At 38.7% G+C, this 22606-nt stretch overlaps 2 protein-coding genes across 5 annotated transcripts in view; both read left to right on the top strand.

Annotated features, from left to right (window-relative positions):
- IFT74 (intraflagellar transport 74) overlaps window positions 1–1722 on the top strand; it is a 40423-nt gene extending 38701 nt beyond the window's left edge. For all 3 annotated transcript variants that reach the window (XM_068929062.1, XM_068929063.1, XM_068929064.1), the window contains exon 20: window positions 820–1722. In XM_068929062.1, the coding sequence (XP_068785163.1) occupies window positions 820–935 (116 nt within the window). In that variant the 3' untranslated portion in view covers window positions 936–1722. The remainder of the gene's footprint in view (window positions 1–819) is intronic.
- An 8984-nt stretch (window positions 1723–10706) lies between these two features.
- TEK (TEK receptor tyrosine kinase) overlaps window positions 10707–22606 on the top strand; it is a 47013-nt gene continuing 35113 nt past the window's right edge. For both annotated transcript variants that reach the window (XM_068927613.1, XM_068927612.1), the window contains exon 1: window positions 10707–11133. In XM_068927613.1, the coding sequence (XP_068783714.1) occupies window positions 11082–11133 (52 nt within the window). In that variant the 5' untranslated portion in view covers window positions 10707–11081. The remainder of the gene's footprint in view (window positions 11134–22606) is intronic.

The following is a 22606-nucleotide window of genomic DNA, read 5'->3' as shown; positions in this document are numbered from 1 at the left end:
TGCCTTCTCAGGTTTCCACCAGAAGACTAACCACCTTATGACATGATGTATTTTTGACCTCTGGGCATCCTACTGTTCTTCGAGATAGGATCAGGTGAATATTAATATTTTACCTTCTGGTAAGCTCCAGCTTACCTCCACATGACTGAGGTCACACCTTGATAGATCTTAGGACTTACTATCAAGTTCCAGAAGAGCCTACTGACATTCAAGAAATAGAGCAATCTGCACCATTAAGAAGGCTTTATAGGAATATTTTATTAAGTCAAGAATGTTACTCTTTCTAATGGGGGAAAAAAAAGACCCTCTAAAAAAACTCAAGAGAAAAAAATAATTATTACACTACTACAAGCTTCTCCTAGCTTACTGCGATGTATCACTCATCCAAGTGCAGATGCTTGCACAGTTTTATGTGTCTGCTTGGGCTCGTGAAAAGAAACGATCCAGTTTGCTTGGGCTGGGGGGATTTTTGTATCCTGAATTCTAGGGTGCACAAACATATGACTTTAAAGAGCTGGTGTGCTTTGACGTGGGCAGAGTCTTCCTTGAGGCAGCTGAAGAGGCAATACACGTAAAAACAGCAGTTACTCAGGTATGGAATCTCTTTTTGTCATGCTCGAGATGAGTTGACAACTAGCAGATTAGTGTAAAACTTTTCAATTGAATTAGAGTTTTTCAACTGTAGAGTTTGCCACCCTCGACATTTTTTGCAGAAGAAAACTTACTGCAATATGGTTCCCTTGTGATCTCTAATTTTATTATGCTAATATTATGCTAGTAGCTATATCAACAGTTTGTTTCCTTAATTCTTTTAATCAGTTATAGCAACAAAAAGTCAGGAGAGTGACTACCAGCCAATAGTGAAGAACGTGAGAAAGCTGATCACAGAATATAACAAAGCTCTCATAGAATCTTTACAGAACACCAAGAACTGAACCCAGACGCTTCCTTCTTGTTCAGTGGACCATCAATGAGAGATGTGCACAAGTAGCGTGGAAAGCTGAGCTACTGAGCTTATTGGCTCAGCAGTAATGTGATAGGTGCTCTTAAAAGTGTATTTCCAGGTTTATAGAAATTACAAGTTTTAAAAGTAGTCCTTATTTTAGAAATGTTAAATGTTAATAAGTATTTAGGAATATTTAGAGATGAATAGAATATATGTTGCGTACTAGGTGTAAAAGCATTAAAAATTTATTTAGGCCTCTTGCTAGATTTTTACTTAGGGGTGCAGTTTCAGACTGCTTTACACAATGAATTTGTGTAATTGTCTTGTAGTCCTATTCCTACAAAACAGAATGGAAGTCTTCCCTGGAAAAGGACTGTCTGGGCTTTTATACACATTGATATTGAATGAAAGTGTATAATAAAATAAGTGATTCTTCAGCTAACATATATAAGCATGCCTTCTCTAAATAGCAATTTATGGTGATGAAGGACAATAGCTAAGAACAAAAGGACTCCTTAAATTAGGATGCTTTCACATTATAAAATCTCATAGCAAAAATAAGCATGTTTTAAAGATGTATCAAGTGTATCAACAAATATTCAATTCCTAAAGGAGAACTGATTAATTTCTGGAGCATCATCTTATTTTATATGTTTTTAATGTGGTTATGAGGAGAGAACTGCAATAAAAATGTAGTGAAACACATAGCTAGTACTGACTTTGTACACAGCAACAATAGTTTTGTGGTATTCACCAATAAAAAGTAAAGAGTAAAATCCTTTGTATTTTCTGCAATGTTTTTTCCCTCAGCTTTCCAGCTACAGTGTCATATGTGACCTGTACTTTGAGAAAAACGCATGGAATAGAGCATTCAACCTAGAACAAAACCAGGACTAATATAGAAGCATCAATGTGCTTAATCATAAAGAAATATCAGAAAACATTGAAATAAAACAAAACTTCCCTGTATATTTATTTCCCTCACATTCTACCTGTAATGTAATTATGAACTCCCTGTTGGTATTTCCTTAACCTTATATATTTTAAGCTAGGTCTAGTCAGTGAGAAAGAAGTATAGCAGAGTGTAGCTGGGAATCCTAGCCAGACAGTCATCTAGTCTTATGTATGTATTAAAAAAAAAAAAAAAAAGAAGAAGAAAAAGAAGAAGGAGGCATGAACAGTAGAGACTAGACCTTAGGAAAGTCTTTACAAAAAAGAAGCAGACTGTCAGCTTCACTTTATAAAATTTGAGCAGACAGAGAATTTAAAAATATGCATTGTTTGTTAAAATATAAATTATATATTTTTATGTCTGAATTTCTCCACATCTGTGGTTGTCATGTTGAGTAGGTAGGAAAAATGTTTACAACAAATATGTTGAAGATTCTTACACGGAGGACCGTTTCCAAATTCAGCTCAGTAAAAACGATTACTCTCTATATTTATGCCCATATAATATTTAGAGATAATGGAACAGGATTTCTATAAACCTGAGTCTTGTTATCTAGGGGAAATTCCCACTAATGCCTCTTCCTTCCTTTCAGAGTTTTAGTTATTCCAGAGAGAACCGTTATTTGCTCAAATTAAGTCTACTGTTCTCACCACTCGAACCGTTCATTAACCAGTGAGATTGCCTCCTAAGTACAACTCGTGCTACAATAACATGTTTTAATGGACAAGGGAAAGAAGCTGCAAACTGAATAAACAGACAGCTTTTAATTCCCATTCACTCAGGGCAGGGGATTTCTTTGTTCCTTGGCACTGATTCTGTGAGATAGCGCGGTAAAGATTTGTGGTGTTCTCCAGGAGATGTCAGTCATAAAAACACTCTCTCCAGCTCTCTATTCTTGTTCCTGTGCTGTGGATAGTCTCCAGATTCTCCAGGTTACATGTTTTTTCCTGAGAACTGCTTCAGTCACTCCTTCTTCTAACAGTTCATCTTCAAGATCCGAGATAATGGTCACATTATTCTTGGCTGAAAAAAGCTGCATGGAATCCGAATGGTGAATTGCAAAAGTGGTACTGATTTCCTTCCAGGAGATTAGTGTGTTTGCTAACATGCCACTCCCAGTTGTGAGCTGAGTAATTTGTATCCATATGTAGCTCCCAAAGTCTGAAGTCAAATACCCTTTCTTTAACCCTCTTTGTCATTTTTCTAGCCGAGTTTAAGTACTGAACGCACGCATGGAATAAACATTTTTCTACTGAAGCTCCTCTGTGTGTATCAAGACACTAATTCAATAGCACAGGTCTTTGTACCCAGGCAATTTTTTCCCCATTTTATGCAGTGCCTTCAAACAAGAGAGCATGAATTAAGTGGCAGCATAAACACTGAGCAGAAAAGTGTCACACTTGAGGTGTGAGGGTACAAGGATTGATCACATCTGCCTCTATAAATCATCCAGAACACTAGGTGTCACTGTCTAATACCGGGCTGTAGTTACAACCCCAGCCTGCGTCCCGCTTCATTGACGCCCTACATGGAAATAAGCCTTTCAGTTTCAAAATATTTAGCCAGAAGGTCCCTTATTTCTATGTTGTATTTGTGCTTTGTGTGACAATGAATATAGGAATAATTGTTATTCCCGCCTCATAATCTGACTACGTTGCACTGATCTTTCCATACCCCAGGATATCACAGCATCTCCAGGCGAACTGTGCATCTGCTGCAGGAGCAATCCCTTTGTTGGTCTTACTGCTACATCTTATCTTCACCGCTGCTCATTTCGACTTAAAAAGTTATTTTTCTTTCAAAAATCAGTTGAATTCTTAGCTTGTGTTAGTGAGCTTGGGAGAAAGTAGGATACAGTTCTTCCATGAGCAATTTCAGACAAGCAGAAGATTCAGATCCTTTTTATTTAGTTCCACCTGACCACGTTAGTTACTTCTTAATGCTGGTATGTACTGTTTCAAAATCAGAGGGATACATTTCTGAAGTGCTATATAGTCTTTCAGCACACACCCATTTTTCTGCTGCAAAAGTAAAACAAAAATAAATAAAGCAGACCTCATGATGAAGCATTAGAGATAAGAGTATCTTACTTTGAGGATAAAGCTATTAACATGCTTTCCTTTATCCTGCTAAGTGTCTTGGAGTGAACTCCTTGGAAACATATTTGCCTCAGACTACTCTGAGGCACCCGTCTGGGTGGGGTGGATGTTGCAATTGTCAGGAGTGAAGAAAAAAAAAAAAAAAAAGAAAAGGGTTCAGAGAGAGACTGGATGAAGTTGGGATTGACTTGAATGCACCCCCAACAACAATGAATACTAGTTGAACGCTAGACAGTAGGTGGCAATTGCAGCCAGGGCAGTATTGCCAAATGCAGGTTAATCACCGGGAAGGGGAACTGAATTATTCCCAAGCTGATATCTTTTTTTCCTTCTTCAGTAAAGAGGAAGGAAGCCTTTAAGCATTTTACAACTGCACAGATGACTTGAATTCAAATCTAGCTTTGATCCATCACTCACTGGGATTGGCAGAAGTTTGGAGCAGAAGAAGAAACGTTCCTTGCCTTTACTTATGGTCTAGACTGCAGGTTCTCATTGCAGGAAGGAGGGCTAACTAGGTGATATTGCAAGCATGTAAAATGGAGGAATCCTCCCATATTTTAAAAAAATGAGCCAGAAGTGTAAAATGATCTGCCTGGTTTCTATTTATAAAACTAACTACTTGAAAGCTACATTCATTAAAAGTGGCTGAGCTTGTTTCTCTCATCACAGATATCTTTGGATCAGTCCTAGCGTTTCTGCTGTGGTGTAAAGAATGAGAAAGGTGTAAGACTTCTGTGTCTGACATATGATGTCAGTTTGTCCACAAAGACTATTTCAAGTGGGGCAATGGGGACTCAGCATCTCTGAAAATCAGACTTTATATGTAGAAGGAAAAGAAGGGGTACAGTAGTGCTTATAATGGAAATAATTATCAAAAAGTATTATCATCATACCAACAGCTATGCAGGAGAGACAAAGTTCAAAATAGACTTTCCAATATCCTTCCTGTTCCTTTTTTTATTCCACAAATAAAGAGAGGGTATCGCTTGGTTTGGACTTGTTTTCAGATTTGCTGTATTTGAAATAGTTTGAAGATTATTTCCTTTTTTCAGGGTTATTGAGCTTAGTGTAGAATATTGATAGTCATTTATCCATATGCAAATCCACATTTTAACTTCCCGTCTCAAGATGAAAAGTGTATTTCCTTCACTCTTCCTTATTTCAAGAATGGCTCTAATTATGTTGTTCAAGATCTCAAAAAAATTACCATTTACAGTTCATCCTTTCGTACAGAGTTAAGACTGAATCGAAAGCTGAAGGTTTCAAGGGAGGGGATGGGTACACTGCAGCTCACCCACAGTATGTCTCTGACTGTCCTATATTAGTACAAGATTTTAGCCAGTCTCATTGTGAGGTAAATTTGAAAGGAGAGCCAGGTAGATAGCAAATTTCTTGCTAAGTTACATTTGCTGTTGAAGGCTGGAGGCCAACATTCAATTTTTGAGAGAAAAAAATGCCTATGTATGTTTTGGGAGAATTATAGGACAAATTAACAAATGAGTAAAAAACTATTCAAACCTTGGGTGGATTCTAATCACTGTAAAGTTAAACAATGCAGTCATCAAATTAAAGTTACCGTTAGAATCACATTAACGCTATGAGATGAATTCAGTGGAAGATAGTGGATCTTGCACACAAGATTTCAAGAATGACCTCTTATAGCCTTAATGGATAAGAATGATAACCTTGAGATCTGATTAGCATGACCTATTTCACAGTCCTTGGAAGCAATAGTCAGGACTGCAAACTTTATACGTACTAAGTGGGTTACACAAATAATCTTTATTTCTCCAAAGTGCTCTTATTTACTTACAGTTCAGTTTCATTTATAATGGCAGGCTACTCTAGGCAGACTTAGTATTACCCACCAGAATTACAAGGGATGATTCAGTGTTAATATTTTATAGACATTTGGATATTGAGTTGTTAGCATTTAAACGTAAATATATAGACTTATTCGTCTTCCAGAATGTGTTGTAGCAAAGTAATACTAGGTAGAAAAGCAGTAACAAAATATAGAGAGGAAAAATATTATGAACTCTATAGCTTCTGTATCAGCTTCGGTCATCTGATGTTGGTTGATTTCTCTTCCAGCCTGGAAGGCTGCAAAACCTCAATCATCTCCAGACTTTGTACTGACTTCAGGACAGCATTTGCATTAACATCCCTTAGGTTTGTCCTCCAAGAATCTGATCCAGTCTTGGCATAAAGAACCAAAGCTTGAATTTGGATTAATTTAGCATGTGTTCAGAATCACCCCTTTTAGCACACCATTTAAAAAGCAAAGCAGATATGCGCCAAAACAGGTCAACAATGGGATCAAAAAGAGATGACATCAAGGATGTGATTATATCCCCTTCATACAAACATACCAGAGTAAACAGCTTATTTCTCACTCATGTGACTTCATAGATTTGTTTGACACTATCAGTAGCCATCATCGTTGCTGACTCTTAGCTTCATGTCTCATACTTCAATTTTTCCAGTACCTCTTAAAATAGTCTCATTTCCTTTCATCACTAGCAAAGAACTGGGAAACAAGAATTATTTTGTCAAAAATATTTCCCTCTGCTGACAACCGGCCATTTTAAAATCTAAAAAAACCCATATAAAGCCTATTTCAGCAAAATATAAGTCATTGTCACAGTAAGTTTCCAGAATATAAGTATTAGTCCATAGTCACATAGGCGACTGTCCTTCTCCACGACACTACTGCTAGAGAGGCCTCTCTGTACAAGATATAATGCGGTATTGTTTAATCAGCTGAATTTCCCCCTTGAAAGAAATTCCCGCAAGATCTTGGCTTTGATTTTATTGTAGTAAAATCCCTTTCGTTTGAGCAGCAAGGAAAACAAGAGAGTAAAAGCTCCCCTTGGCTAAGGCTATTCTATAGATTGCTCAATACTCAGCCATTTTCCACACCATAGTTTCCAGAAGGCTCCAGAAAAACACCTTTTTGACAAGAAAACAAAAGTGCTGAATAAAAAACTGATCATAGCTTTATTTAGCACCCCTGGGTTGCCTTTAAGTATATGCAGAAGAGAGAGTAGAAAAAGCATGAAGTAGCTGAAAATTCTCAGCAGGGGCTCCCAAATCAAGTGACTGAGCTACAAAAAACAGACTGTCTCACACTTATGAGCCCATGTTAACATTTTGCACCATTGCAACATCATAGCTTTCCACACATAATGTCCTCTATCCTGGTATTTCCTATCTTTCACAGCATAACCACAGCCCTCACCAGAGAAACCCTTATCTCCTTCCCATTCCCACACTGCCGCACTGCCGCTGTATCCATTCCCAGCCTAGGGGATACCTCATTCCGACTGGTTAACTGGAGACTGGCCAACGGGCTGCTACCTCTAACTTCCAGGTGAGCCAAAATATATGGCTTTCAGAGCTGTGATTAGCCTCTACAGCATAGTGCAGAGTAGGACCTGCAGTAAGGAAGCTTGAACTCTAACTTATGAGCATCTGCTTCACATTAGCTGCTTGCGGTGGTAATGATTCCTACATTTTAATGCTTTAGTTCTAATTCCTACTGCTTGCTGCCTCTTGCTAAAACACACATATTATTATCATATCAAGGCCAAAGCAATGGCTTGTTTCCAAAAAAGCATAATATAGCCAGATGCTGCAAGAGGATATGTACTTTCTGCTAATATATCTACCTGATTAAAGAAATGCAGAGTTGCATTGTCTCTTTTCCTCCTCACATATTTCCATGTGCTACCGCATGTATGAATGGACTGTCCTTGAGACAAGCATGCTGCTTATCTAAAGAGGAAAGCCTGGTGTCAGGAGTTCAGGGCACTTGACGTGTCATAAAATTAGCCTTCAATAAACAGAGTTATTGACAGTCATGTTTAATGCTGGGGTTATAAGTACATGTTGAAAGATTATTTATTTCTCTATTGTAGCCAATTTAAAAATTCAAATAAACTATCCTGATGGCTGTTAAGTTAGATATGGGTGCTGATATTTATTAATCAGCAGCAACCACTTATAGAACTGATGTTCCTGACAGCGGAACACTTTAGGATCCAGATTGGATTGGACAACCTTTCTGAATCTTGCCCAGTATCTTTAAAAAAAGGCAACAGGTGCAGTGAGTGGGTCTCAAATGCAGGTAGCAACCCACCTGACGACATGCCTATTGTTCAGATCAGTTATCATCAGCCTCCGTTAGCCCCTCATCAAATAAAACCTAAGTAACGCAATATCTTACTTTGTTCTTGCTGCCATCTTCTTTCATAACTTTTAACATCTGGGTAACTGTACCTTTAATTCTGACTTTTAGCATCACGCTGTGCCCCATTTTGCAGTTTCAAATTCTAAGATGTTGATCTTCGCTTACACTGTGCAGGAACCCTGAGTCCCTAGCAGTGAGCACTAAACTTTCACCTTACCAGGCAGGTGAAAGCTGTCTAATTAAACACCAAGTTTCTTTCACTGATAATCTGATTTTGACAGAAGGCCATTTCTTGTTCCCTTTAATAGGGAATACAGGCTGACATACACGATCCTCTTATTTGTAGCATCAGCCAACATAAGCCGAGGACTGGATACCAGTGTTTGGACTATTATATGGGGTATGGCTATGGTATTACGGCTGGTTGGTGGTAGAGGACAGGTGATTCTACTGCACTTCTATGCGATTCGAAAGTCAGAGGGATGATCAGAGCTTAATATAAACTACTTCTGGGAAGACTCACATTCTAATAATATGAAAAGTAAGGATCAAAATATGAAAAGTGAGGCTGACAGATGCATAAATAAGTAAAAGTGAGCTAGTTACAGTGAAATCCTTTTAATTCCACAATCCATCATTAGATTTGACTTCAAAAGGAACAATAATCAAACTGTGGCGCTGTTTCTGTTTTCTAAATAGAAATAGATATAAGCTCAAAATTATGCATAAGCAAGTAGCACCTATGATTTAGCAAATATTTAACTATTTGTTGTTCGTTTAAAAATGAAACAATATAATGAAACACAAAACAGAATATAACCCTGCTGAGACTCTTATCCTAATCACATTCTAACCTGCATAGTTACATATTTCTCCTCTTCTGGCTTCAGCAAGATTTTTCATTCTTCTTGTATCTGTGAAGTATTGCATAGTCTTGCTGTACACTCATCCTGGGGACAGCTACTTTTCTGTGGCAGATGAAATGACCAGCAGGCACAATCTGACTCTTCGAAGAACAGTGAATTTTCACCTTAGCTGACCTAGCCAATTTGCGTACTGAAAAATCAGTATCAGCAGCCATCCATGTGCATTGCTTTGTATTTAGGTGCATTACAAGTAAGAGACATCAAGGCTTTCTCTTCAGTGAGCTGTTTACATCCTGTGGAATGAGATTTAAATGAAATACTTGAAAAAAACTCTAAATACAGAATAACCATCTGAAGAACGAAAGTCTTGATGCATCCCAGAAAAATTAAAACAATAAGCACTGAAGAGAAACTGCAGATAGCCTAAGCTAGAAATAGGTTAAATGAGCAAGAAAGCAGAGCTATCCTCTATACAGAAATTATGATAATACTGATTATCTCATAAGTAAGTATTCTGATATTGAGTGGACTTATCCCAGCAGGTATGTAAAGGCTAACACGCAATTGGAGTGCTTCTGTGAATGAATCACTTGCCTTTCATGTCTAGGAGTAGAAGAATATGTTCTCAAAATATCCAAGGTGAACAAAATATACACATGTGCAAAAAACCCAGAGCAGGGAAAGATCACATATGCCTCATCCTTTAAGCCTTAACACAGAATTTTAGTAGTGCATAGGCACCTTGTTTTTGCAGCTGGAGAAATTTCTAATTTCCTACTTGATTTGTCTTTTGGGTTTATTTCTGGAGGATGTAAGGAGCAGCCTGTGGTTGATGCACTGAAACTTCTGCTGGTCATACTTTTCGGTCCATACAGCAATAGATTTGGGATATGAAAGCCTTCCTTTGTGAAATGTGTGCCAATTGAAGGCTAACAGCTAAAAGGTTAAGGAGGTTAAATCAAAGCAGTATCACTCCACACCCCATTTCCCAAATGGGACTAAACATTCACTTTTCGGTATTTCTGTAAAAGTAATTCTGGGTGTTAGTTTCTTGGCAGAGCCTCAGGATTTCAAATGCTACATTGTGATGGGTTATATTTAGTGAAATGGTAAATAAGATTTCCCTTTATTTGCAGTTACGTTTATTTATCTAAGTGCTGCCTCTCCATTTATTTGATTCATCTTCTTCAGTCCATGTGGTTTTTCATTCGTATTTTGTTATTGCTTCTGTGTTTTGAAGACCTTTTGCGTGATGTGGCATTTTGGTTCCACTGAAGTCAGAAAAACTCTGCTTGTGATTTATTATTGCAACAAGTTTCTAGTCTGTTTCCAATAATCAAATGGAGAGAAAAATCGTTTCAATCGTTTCATAACAACTAATGAGATAGTTTACTGGAGTGTGGCTAGCGCTGGTGTACACCGGATTCAACTAGTTGTTTTGTTAGAGTTTTGTTTCATGTGTTTATTATTGGGTGATGGAATTCTTTGGAGTCAGCAGCTTTCCCATGGATTAAATAAGTAGTTGGAAATATGATTGTATCCTGAGCAATTAGCATATCTACACTTTGAGCAGGGGATGACGTTTTCTGCCTACTGTAGCTAGATGGAGGGCTTTTTACTTGCACTCTCTCTCCTACTGGAGGATGCCATTATTGCTCCTATTTTGCTGACTGTGACCAACAGCAACCCTCTGCCTCTCCAGCAGCTCCAGATAACTGTTTTGATATATTGCTAGATGGACAGGATTTGCACTGCCCTGCAGTCCTGCTGATACAAAAATGCCTTTAAGATCCTGCCTTTCCCATCCTAATCTACATAGGAAACAGGAAAAGGAACTTAAACTCCCTGCGCTCAGACAGCAATGAGACTGTTCCAGCTTGCTCCCATGCTGCAATTTCTTGCCTGTGACTTGTAAACAAGATTCAGAGTACCATGCGAGAGAAGAGTAACTGGTAAACTTTCTACTCCAATAAAAAGGATACTCCATGAGCAGCTGTAAGAACTGGATGGATATATTTTGGAAAGCATGGACCCTTTAGCACATCTAATTTTTTATGGATTCAGCCTGATGATTTCAGGTAAGCCTTTGCTTTAATTTCTGCAGTTGACATGTCATGCCTTTCTTGCTTCTCATGTGCAGACAAGATTCCCTACTTCTTACACTATGACTTGTCTTTGCTAATGTAAATACTTGTGTTGGCTTCAGTAACACGGCTTATTTCTGTGACGCTCTCTTACAGTGAGTGAGGAGAGCAGGACTGTGACTAAGTCATCAGGGAGAATTTAGTTGTTTTTAGGACCTGTTGCTTACTCTTTCTAAGTGTAGAAGTCATTTACTAACACATAGGCACATCGTAACAAGATTTCTCTGCCGTCTTACTGGTATTAAATTTTCCATAAAGCTGATTACTCTGAAACCCTCAGCTCCACCTCGCCTTCCCCCAAATCTGTTCTGAATAGACATTGAACGTCAACTCTTTCTGTGCACTTCAGGAACTGGCCCATGCAGTAGGAAGCACTGGTGTTTCTCTAGTGTTGGTATTCCAGCACTCGATTTTAGACAAACCCTTCATTATGGAATCTAGATATAAGTCAGTGGACATAAAGGTAGAACAATGCCCATTGTATGTAGTCTATTCACAGCACTTGAAATACAGCTGAAGAAAGATTCAGTATTATCAGCAAATGCCATTAGCTTAGCAAGTCAGAAGCTGGTGTCAGTCAGAACAGGCAGATCTGCAGAAAGGTATACAGTTAAGATTTTAATAATACAGATGTAGTTTACAGCATTCAGAACACTAATGCTAGAGATGTTTTACTGAAGCTATCATAAGGTGAATCCTGAAGAAGCATGTTCTCTTCCCTCGGGATTCTCAGTCTCTCAGCACTTAAGTATTGCTAGTACCACCCATACTGTGGTTTTCTAAACCTTTTCTTCAGGAGTAACATACAAAGCAAAGTCTGAAAAGGAGACCTACAACTCACACAATAACTTTAGTCTCTTACTCAGTCCTAAATATTTCATTGGGGTATAGTGAGTTTGTTCCAGTCCATCTCCAGATAAAGCGTAACGCGCTGTAAAGCTGCGGATTGCGCTGCAATGGAAAACAGAATGTAGCAAGAAAAGATAGAGGTCTTCACTGTAGTGTAGTTTGCTTTACGATTTCCAGATCTTCATGATTCACAAAATTAAAAACTCAGTGTAATTATGAACAAATGGGATAGATGTTTCTGATTTTTGGATTACTTTTAGCACCTAGAAAGGCTAGAGATTAATGTAGACCAAAAAAAAAAAAAAAAAAGGATTTAAAATCTCCTGCGTGTGCTTTTTAAGTGTTCTTATCTAGTCGTTGCTGTAACAGGCTGCGTATTGTTAACCAGTTCCTCTTTCATGGCTCAAGCTTCTTGGTTGTTGAGCTGCATTCAACCTATTCAGCCTTCAGATCACGGGCAGCTTTTCACTTTAGGGAAATATCTGGTGCTCTAAGCATAATGGATGGAGAGGAAAAGAAAATCCAGGTACTCCAACAGTTTTTCCGTTTGTCCTTCAGTCTCTCTATGCACGACAATGTGTACTGAACTGCTACCGAAATCAAGTAACATCCATTAAGTCAGGGTATGGGTGAAACAAAAGCCAGCTACACAGACAGCCAGATACACAGACGGTGCAGACAGTCCAGTACCGAAGAGCTGCCAGTCACAGCCTTTTCCACAGTGGCTGACCAGTTAGGTGTGTATTGTAGTCACACCCATCTCAATAGATCTGTCAGCTTTCCCGCTTTTGTTTGAGCGTGATATCATGTTTCCTGGGGCCAGCGGTGGAAGACAATGAGAGCCTGCTTTCGTCTGGATTCAACAGGCGGAGTTCAGGAAAGCAGCACTGACATTCCCTGAGCAGGAGTGGCATTAAAGTCAATGCAATTGGCAGACAGTGAACTGAATTAACCTTGTCTCCAGTGACAGTGGGCTTTTGAGGGTGTGTTGCTCCATCCTGTTCCAAGGTAAGACCTTGGACTTGTCTCCTATCGCAAGAAATGTCCTTTAGTTTATTTTTTTTAATAACATAATTCCATTGTTAGCTAGAGATAAAAATTTAACTTTGAAAGGGGTAGTGTTCAGTACATAGTATAGTCCATATTCACTTTCACACTATATATACAATCACTGCTTGCCACGGCACATGTTAAACTGATAAAAAATTGAATTTAATTTCAGTGGAAGGCTTGAATCAAACAGAGCATCATCACTTTTTTCTGTTGGTTGATTCTGCTCCAGCCAACGTTTTGTAGAATGAAAATGATTCTGGTACTTAAAAAAGCGTGGATCCAAGCCCCAAGGTTGCGGCTTCGTACAGATTCTTTTAAATCCTGAGAGAAGAAGTCTTCTATACGCGGGTATTCCCTTAAAGGCTGAGTGCCACAACAAGGAATGACTGTCAACAGCTTGCCTTTTGGCTGTTAACAATACCCTCATATGGTCTGGAAAATCGCCTGCAGCCTCTCACAGTGGGCTAGCACTCAGAAATGTTCATGTGTGTGTAGTCTATGTTAGTAAGATAGCCGCCATCAATCAGAGATCGGTGTAAACCAGCAACAAGTGAAACCAGTTTCAAGTACATTTCATAGACTGTTTCTGGCAGGAAACGTACATTATCAAATGTCTCCATTCTCAAAGAGAGATAGACTCTTCTGTGTTACAGCCTTGCGCTGCACCAATGATGTTAGGTCCAGTGGGTTTCTAAAAATACTAGAACTATTTTTGGGGGGATTTTGCTGTTGCATCCACATATGGTTATATTAGCCTTTTAAGAAAGGATGACAGTGAAACTAACAAACAGTGCAGTGGAAATCTGTGATAACGATGTATAATAACTGTAGATAGCTGAACTTTCTTTGGGATAAGTTAGGTATTATCATGAGAAAAAGATATAATCATTTATTATTGTTATGTCACTCATTTCCATACTTTCAAAGCTAAAAACTTCAATCAAAATACATTCCTACATGCACAAAAGCACAGCTAGTATATTGTAGTCACTTCAAAATCACAAAGAAGTGGCACTTTTTAGTTACAGACTGGTAAGTCCTAATAACTCTGTTTCAAGATATTTTTTTTTCCTTTTGTGAAGCTTGATGTTAACATAAAGAAAACCTATTTTCTGTGGTTAATACAGGCCTCTGACAATGAATGTGAATGTCATTCTTCCCATAATTCCAGAGACTAGAATCATGTGATTGTCTTCAAACATACTATTGCCAGATTGAAATTGCACCTGAACTTCAGACTTGCTCTATCTAATGGCTACAGCTCTGGGTTTCTGAGCCTTTGACAGCTAAAGCAGCTGACAAAAACCACACTTGAGCTTATGATTGCTATTTCAGAACTATTTTAACTAGACATTAGACTGGTACAGTACCCTTAGGACATCTACATTTTCAAACAACTACTATTCTGAATTGGAGGAAAAGTTAAAAAAAGGGTTTCCAGTTCTTATTCGTGAAGTGTATTTGATTTGTGAGATCTGGCATTTGCATCTGCCTGCCACACTAGCACCCAAGGAGCGCTGTCCTGGTGTTTTCTTCATGAGCCTTAAGTTTACGTGAAACTTGGACTCTTCTTTAGATATAGCCTTCATCTAATTACAGAAATTACAGGTCTGCCAGAGGAATTTCTGGTTGAACATCTGTGACCTGCTGAATGTTAGCAATTCTGCATAATTTCATTTGGATGTTCATCACTATGAAACCAATGTATCTCTGTTTTGGGACAAAAAAGGGCTATCTTGTTTTAATTACATTTCTGGCTATATGTTTGCAAAGAAAAAAGTACCAGCTGTGACCTGATTAATTGCTCTCTGACTCTGCAGCTAGCAGCCAAAAACAGCAGCTTCAGCCTGTGCAGTCAGCTCTGGGCACCTACCCTAAGTGGAGTTACGACAGTGGCCTGATTCCCATCATTCCTTTTTTAGCCTTACATTTGCTTATGGTTTGTGCCTGATTCAGCCCCAGTGAAAAGCAGAGTAGCTTTGGGGAAGCCTGTGTTCCCAAAAGCCATTCCAGCAGCTGGGAACAGTCAAAGTGAAAAGACGTTACATCAGATCAGGCAAAATCAAATCTAAAAGGGTAAAAAGAAATCACGCTATGTTCACGCTATGTTCAATTATTAATATATGCTATCGTTTTAGATACAGGTTATATATTTATATTTTTATATATATATAAAACACATTATATATATATTTATATAAATATATATTAGATTGTTCAGCTATTACATCATAATTAAGTTGGTTGAATGGATTTTTTTTTTTTTTTTGATGCTTATATGCTTATTTCAGGGGAAAAATGAAGCTGAAACACTTTGCAGAGATGGTCTGATCGCCACAAAAGTATCATTTGGGAGTCTTTAGGTGGAGAAGAGGGAGCAGAAAAGTCAGAGAGCTTTACTATATAGACTGACAGCAGCTTTAGTGTATGGGAGGTGAGGAGCTGGTCCTTCATATGCCGCCTGGCAATTATTCGTGGTGGAAGTCTGCTGTCAGTCAGTCACACAGACTTGAACCTGTTTGGCCCAGACCTGGCTCTTGAGCACATACATTTCCTGTTCAGGAGTCTTAAGGTGCGCGCCGTATGGGGAGGAAGCTGTAGGCACAGAACAATATCAAAAGTGGATGCATCTACTGCTTCTGCATGATGCTTCTTACATTGTTCTATGGTCAACCTGTCTAATGAAGTGGCTTGGTTAGTTTCATATTTGGAGTTTAACAAGTTTGTCTAGACAAAACAGTTCCATCTGCATTTCTGACAATGATGGTGCATGCAATACAATGCTCTTGTATTATTTTCTGGCTCTTTATCCCAGCCACACCACTAGCCTGGGGAGCCTTAGCCTCCTTAGTGGCAAAGTGTGCTTAGCACCAGAATCATCTCCTGCATTTCTTCACTTAGACAAAGCAGTAAATAGTAAAGTGAGGGTACAGACAAGAACAGAGTAGAGTATGTCAGTGCAGCAGCCAAAGCTCTTAAACGCTTCCCGTCGCTGCTTATTTTATGCACGTTATATGCTCTGATATATTCTATGGAGACCAACTGATTTCATAGGTTATTTTGTACACTTTAGCACATGCACACAAACAAGATACACACCAGTAGTTTTACAATGTAATTGACAAAGAGCATCCTTGTTATAGATATATTCTAGCTTGCAAGAAGTTTTTTGACAGTAGGACCCATATTTGGCTACCTGCAAATTCAGCTATATTTAGCCTCTTCTACTCAAACCACATTCTTCATCCTTTCTCAGTATTACCTAGAACATTGGCAGCTGATTACTGAGCAAGCCATTTCTGCAGACACTTTGTTTTCCACTTAACTCGCTTATGGTCAACCAGGCCCAAGGAGAAGTCATGCGAGAGCATTTTTCTTCTTCCTGTATTTTGACTACTCCCCACAAACACACATTTAGACAACCTCACTGGGAAGCTCTAAACCAAGTTCCACTAATATTTCCTTTCTAGCTTTTTCAGCTTTAAAGATTGCTCTGATAGATTGTGAAAGAACTGAAATGCAGAGGAAATAATTTTAGTCTATTTTACAAGAAGCTAGTTGCATTTCCTTCATGACAGTTGCTTCTGATGTACTCAACAGCCCATGAGAAAATATTAGCTCTAGGAGCTTTGACAAGATTATTTTATTTTTAAAACTTGTGCTCTCGTCTTTCTGCTACTACTAAATAGCAGAATCAAGTTCTATCACTAGTTTTTGTTTACCTCTTGTTAGTTTAACGATGCCCTTTCTCCCCATATAATGTGTCATTTCTAAGGACAAAAGTCCCCAATATTCCTCGAGTTACAGGCAGTCCCACAGCTGCTCAGCAGCATTATGTGAGACACATATTTTGTACAGCAAAGCAATCTCCTTGATTCAGGAGAATGGGTGAACGGCAAGTGGAGAGGGGGAAGGGACCTGCAGTTTGTTTCAGACTGCAAGGTCTAAAAGCAGTAAGAGCCTTCTCATAAGAGATTCCTGACCTAATTTTTTGTTCATTCATCAGCTATTTATCAGCTGCAGTTCTGTCTCTCTCTTTTTCCCACCTGTTTCTGCTGTGTGTGGCAGAGAATCCTAACCAATTTGGGTAATAATAATTTCATGACAGTATTGTCAATAAATGTGACAGCATTGTCCTTCTGGCAAGGACTGAGCTCTCAGGAGAGCTCAACTAACTGTGAGAAATTGCTCCAACTACTGCTGTCTTTGTGTAACAGAAGTTAGGCATCAATATTCACGACATCAAGAGACTACTGAGCCCATAAAATAAATGTGTGATTTCAAAGACCTCCCCTCAAAAAAATGACTGAACAAAAATTTACCAAGATGCATGTTCAGTAAGGAAAAAAAAAAAAAAAAAAAAAAAGGAAATGGTGAAATAAGGATTGCCAAATTCTGGGGTGGTCAATATTCCACTCTCCCATCAAAAACATCTTCTAACATCCTCTAATAGCTAAAAGTTTGGGTCAGTTTCTGACTATAGTTAATATAAATTAAGGATTACTCTACTTTCCCTTTTCATTTAAGGCAGAAGAGTTATGGGGATTGGGTGTCTAATTTTTTTTTTTTTTTAATATATATTCCACTTGTTTCAGTACTGATTGCCTTCCATATTGATTAGTTAGTTAATAAATAAATCTCAGAATAATTTATTCAACACTTTTAGCTAAGAATTAATCAAACACTACACTTCTGCAGCAAAATTTCTGGAATGATTGCCACTTGTATTCCTAAATAGATTGATTTTATTCTTTTAATTTTGTGTGTGAATTTATAAAGAAAAATATGCTCAAGGACGTTATTTGGTACTGAACTTGTAAATACCAGAAAGAGAAATTCTGATGTGTAGGATCTTTAGCAAATTAGGTTTGTTCTAAATCAAAACCTTACCTTACAAGCAAAGTGCTTAACCTTGTTTTCTAAGAGACTTGAAAGAGAAGGGATGGGTGTCTTTGCAGCTTGGGATATATATTTCCACCAATCTCAAAATAATTAATAAAATTAAGTAATTAAATCTCACAGTTGGTATCTGGAAGTACGCAACTGATGATTGTTTTACTCTTAACAGGCAACAACACCAAACCTATGCTAGGCACAGATTCTACTATCCCTGCTTGTACAGTAGGTATAGGATTTATATTCATATTCCCAGGTAGTTACTAGCAGAAATATTTTGGGTTACAACCAATAAGAAATAAATATAAAAATAGCCTAATTATTTTGAATTTATATCACCTTTCATTCCCATTGCTACAAGTGATGAAAAAAGGGATGGAATTTACTGGGTAGAAACTTCTCTCTTATCACTCCTCTCATCTCCCAAAGCCTTTTCATGCTGTTTTTGCCTTTCTGACTACTGCTTCAGCCATGAAAAGCACCTCCTACAAACAGTTCAGTGCTCTGAAGTTTTGTGTAGTCCTCTAACAAGCATCACCCAGCAGAAAGCACTTCTGCTTTTTGAAGCAGAACAAAAAATTTCCGCTTCTCCTGCTCTAAAAATGCACACAGGGGCAGTGTCCTGTTTCTAAAAGAGATTTTTCAAATAATAGTACCTGAACATAGTGTTTTGCATTTGTTTGTCTGTTCTTAAACAGTTGCTGAACATGTTTCTTAAGACTAGAAATTCTGCCACTGACTTCGCTGGAGGTGGATGTCAGACCAAGGTGTCTGTAGACTCTCTGGTACCAGGTATCACCTGAGGCTGGACAAATCTTTACAATTACAGCAGTTGCCCAGGCGGAACAGACTCCGTGTGTGCTCTGCTAGATTATATGCTGCTCCTATTTCCTTCCTCTGAGTGAAATTCTCCCCTGAGGATAAGAGTCAACTGTAGCTCAAGTCTGGAGAGACCTTGTCTTTTTCTTCGCTCTTTATTGAACAAAGTATTCAGAGATAGCTCTTCCTATGAAAACAGCATAGATTTCTCACTCAAAGAAGAAAGGAAGGGCCAGGGGAAACATGAAGATCCCTTAACTATAGGGCATGTCGGGAAGGCACCCCGTAGGGCAAGTTTCAGACCCCAAACTAACTCTGTTAGCACTGTGCTCTGTGACTATGGACACTCCCTGAAAGGACAAACAAGTGAAAAAGCAACGTCGGGGGGGGGGGGGGGGGGGTATGAATCATAGGGTTTAAGCAAAGCATGTGGAAAACAATTGTGCCTAGATACGTGAATGAATAAGTGACAGGAATAATAATTAACTGAAAATAGCAAGGAAATTCCTGGTCCTTGATTCCTGGCTGGAATGTGCCATATACTCTGTCCATCTTAAGCATATTAATCTTTCTACCCATCTTTTCCTGCAGCTCTTTTTTTTCTGTTATGCTCTAAATGCAAAGAAAAGGACTTCCACCTTACAGTCACATCAGGCAATTAATAATAAGGTTTAACAGATCTAGCAGAAATGAATATATCATTAGATTTCTAGCCCCATAAACTATTACCTTATTAATTAAGAAATAGCTAAAACTCACGTTTTTTTCATTCTCAATACACTCTGCAAATATTGACTAGTAATTAATTTGTGTTGGGAGTACAGTTATACTGTCTCTTGACGGAGCTCACTGATCACTATGGTAGAGGAGCGTTAGCTGTGCCACAACAATGAGCAGAGCTTTCCCGGTAACAGGCAATTCTGTCAAAGCCTCACATGAGGCAGAAATTCACTTGAACATTTCCTCGGATCCAGGCAAGGGTTAACAGTGCAACTCTAGAAATATTTGGGTAGGGACTTCCAGAGATTAAAGGACAAACAGTAACACTTTTCTATTCTTGTTATGCACATGCTGTATCTATTAATCTGTGGCACTGAGCTGTCTCAAATTGAGATTGCCTCATTGTTTTATTCCTGAGCTAGCATCTAGTGCCAATTCTGTTTGAAGGAAGTGCTGTTTTAAACTCTGTGAGAGACTTTCTTGCTCCATGAACTGACTTGTGTCTGGGATGTTTTCCAGGGAACTTCTCAGAGACATTTTTCTAAGCTGGTGCTGACTGAGTTTTACTGGAACAACACAGACCAGAAAGCATGGTGACTCTATGCCTGTACGAACATGGCATTTCAATAAGAACACACAGGGATTGCAGAGGCAGCATAATAGACACTCTCGTCCTTTGCCTGGCATGATTTTGCTACATGAGTACGTACTAGAGAAGGTGGGAAAGAGCAAGGACAGGATCATTCTGGTGGTGCTCAGGCCAGTATTGCCAGGCCCCATCTGACAAGGAAATGTGCAATCCTGTAGTTAAGAGTGACCATGTGGAACTGGAAAGAGCTCCCTGAACACATGTTGCTATATGGGTTATGGTGGGTGCAGGCAGAAAATGCTATTTAAACTTTCTGCTTTAGAGGATTCCGTTTTTCCTGTACTAGAAGGCCATAAAGCACTGGGCACCAATGGGTGCACGTCATAAATACCGGGCAACGAATGCCGGTTGCATGGCATCTCTCATTTTCAGTATTAGCCTGCTGCAAGTGCTGTCTTCTCAAAATCCATTTGCACACACAGCAAATTGCTTTCCTGCTAAGGTCATTTCTTCAAGAACTGGGGCAGGAGTCAAAGGACATTTTCAAGAAAACACAGAGGACAGTCACTTTTACAGAAGCAGGCTGTTTCCTGCCTATATTTGTTGTACTTTTCTCAGAGAGCTAAATCCTGTTGTCCTTAATCAGTCCTTGCAAAAGTCCTCTTTATCATCAAGGGCAGGATTTGCCTAAATTTTGCCGCGCTAAGTAGTGCAAATTTCTTTTTAGCAAGCAACTGGATTAGTCTGAGATGCATTACCAGAAAGAAATGCCATAGGGAATCCCTTTGCATGCAGCAGAAGTACATTTTACACTTTTCTGCTCTTTTTTTTCATAATCTGAGGGCAGTAACTCCCAGAAGAGACAAAGAAAGCCTTCTTATCATTTCACTGAGTATTAGAATGACTTTAAAAAGCCAGTCCTGCTAGATTCTGTCTTGAAGAACCTGAGTGCCTTCAAGTACATGTGCTGCTAAGGTGATTTTTTTTAAAACATACCTGAGTGCAAAACTTTCACTCGGACTATATTTTCACTTCTGCTTGCAATATATTCCAACTGTGAAACCTTATCTACCAAGAGACCTTTGGGGAATGATTTGGTACTTATGCATAGACAGTTACTCCCTTTTAGACACCAAAAGGCTTTTTGGTCTTTCTCCAGAAGGACGTGGATCTCCATCTGCGTTTTATCAGCCTCATGCAGATCTCTGGGCTACCCTGCAGCATCTAATATGACACAAAACACCTCTGTTTAGATAATGAAAACGTCCTCCATGCACCAGTGTCTTTTTGACTCATTTTGGATAACCACCAGTGTAAATAAGCAGTAGGCCTGGGTTATAATTGCTTTACACCTTGATTTACTTGATTTATGCAACTCCAAAGAAAGAGAAAACTATGTAGCCAATGCCACGACTCTGATATGATACTGCTTTGCCATATGTTGCATAAAGATCAAAGGCAACACAAAAGCTAGGCCTCAGAATTCAGACTTCTACTGCTACTTTTTATTGGCATATTAAAATGAGGTTGAGATGTGAGGAGGGAAATACATTATTTTCACTTTTAAATTTGCACTGGAAGTCACAGGAACAGAGAAATCCTAGAGTGACATGGAGCTGCAACCCTGAATAAGCATCCATCTCCTGAAGGACCCCAGCAATTTGAGCCCACACTTCTGTACCGGAAAGAAACAGTTGTATCTCTGTGCCCTGAGATTTTTACCAGGCAGAAATGTAAAAAACTTTGAATTCTAATCTACAGCACCCTGTCAGAACTAACACCCTGTTACTAACTAGCTAGTTCATAACACTCACCACAGATAATCACACCAAGTCGCAGAGTTTGACTCTGAGCTTCCGCAAAGTTTGTGGAAACCAGGATCTTGCAATTTATGATTTTTTTAAGACTCTCTCCACTGGCTTGCAAGAGTATAGCTCATATCCTTGCTGATATAAACCAGAGCCATTTTCTTTCAGTGGTGACTACTGTTTAATTACATTTGCCTTCAACTGATACGTCACACCTGTAGTGAGAGCAAAAATGTTCCTCAGATAAGTAGTGACTTTAAGACTAGCTGCTCTAAAATGGACACACAAATCTGGCCTCCTTTGTATTGTGTGATTCTTTAACTTTATTCAAAGGATTCATTTTTTTTCTAACATGTAGGAGGATGTCCTGTACTTTTATGCAATATTTGCTTCTATGGCTATTGCATCCTTTCCAGAAGGTTTCACTTCTCTATTAAGTAATTTCAGGTTATCTGGGTTGGCACATTAAAGGGTGGTAACTGCAGCAGACTGGCTGGGTGTGGTAAGTGTCAATGTGCTGTCAAGATACTTCAGTCCCCAGAGTGGTTGCTGGCATTAAATGCAGAGAAGGACCTCCTCCCTTGGCCCAAGCATTAAATATAAACACGCAAAGTCTGCAATAAGCGCTAAGACCCTTTGACCTCTCTGTTTAAGATTATTCCAATTTCTTCCA

Source organism: Struthio camelus, chromosome Z (assembly GCF_040807025.1).
Source record: "Struthio camelus isolate bStrCam1 chromosome Z, bStrCam1.hap1, whole genome shotgun sequence".
NCBI classification, from domain to species: domain Eukaryota; kingdom Metazoa; phylum Chordata; class Aves; order Struthioniformes; family Struthionidae; genus Struthio; species Struthio camelus.
The sequence above is the reverse complement of the archived record's forward strand: the minus strand, read 5'-3'. Positions and strand labels throughout refer to the sequence as shown.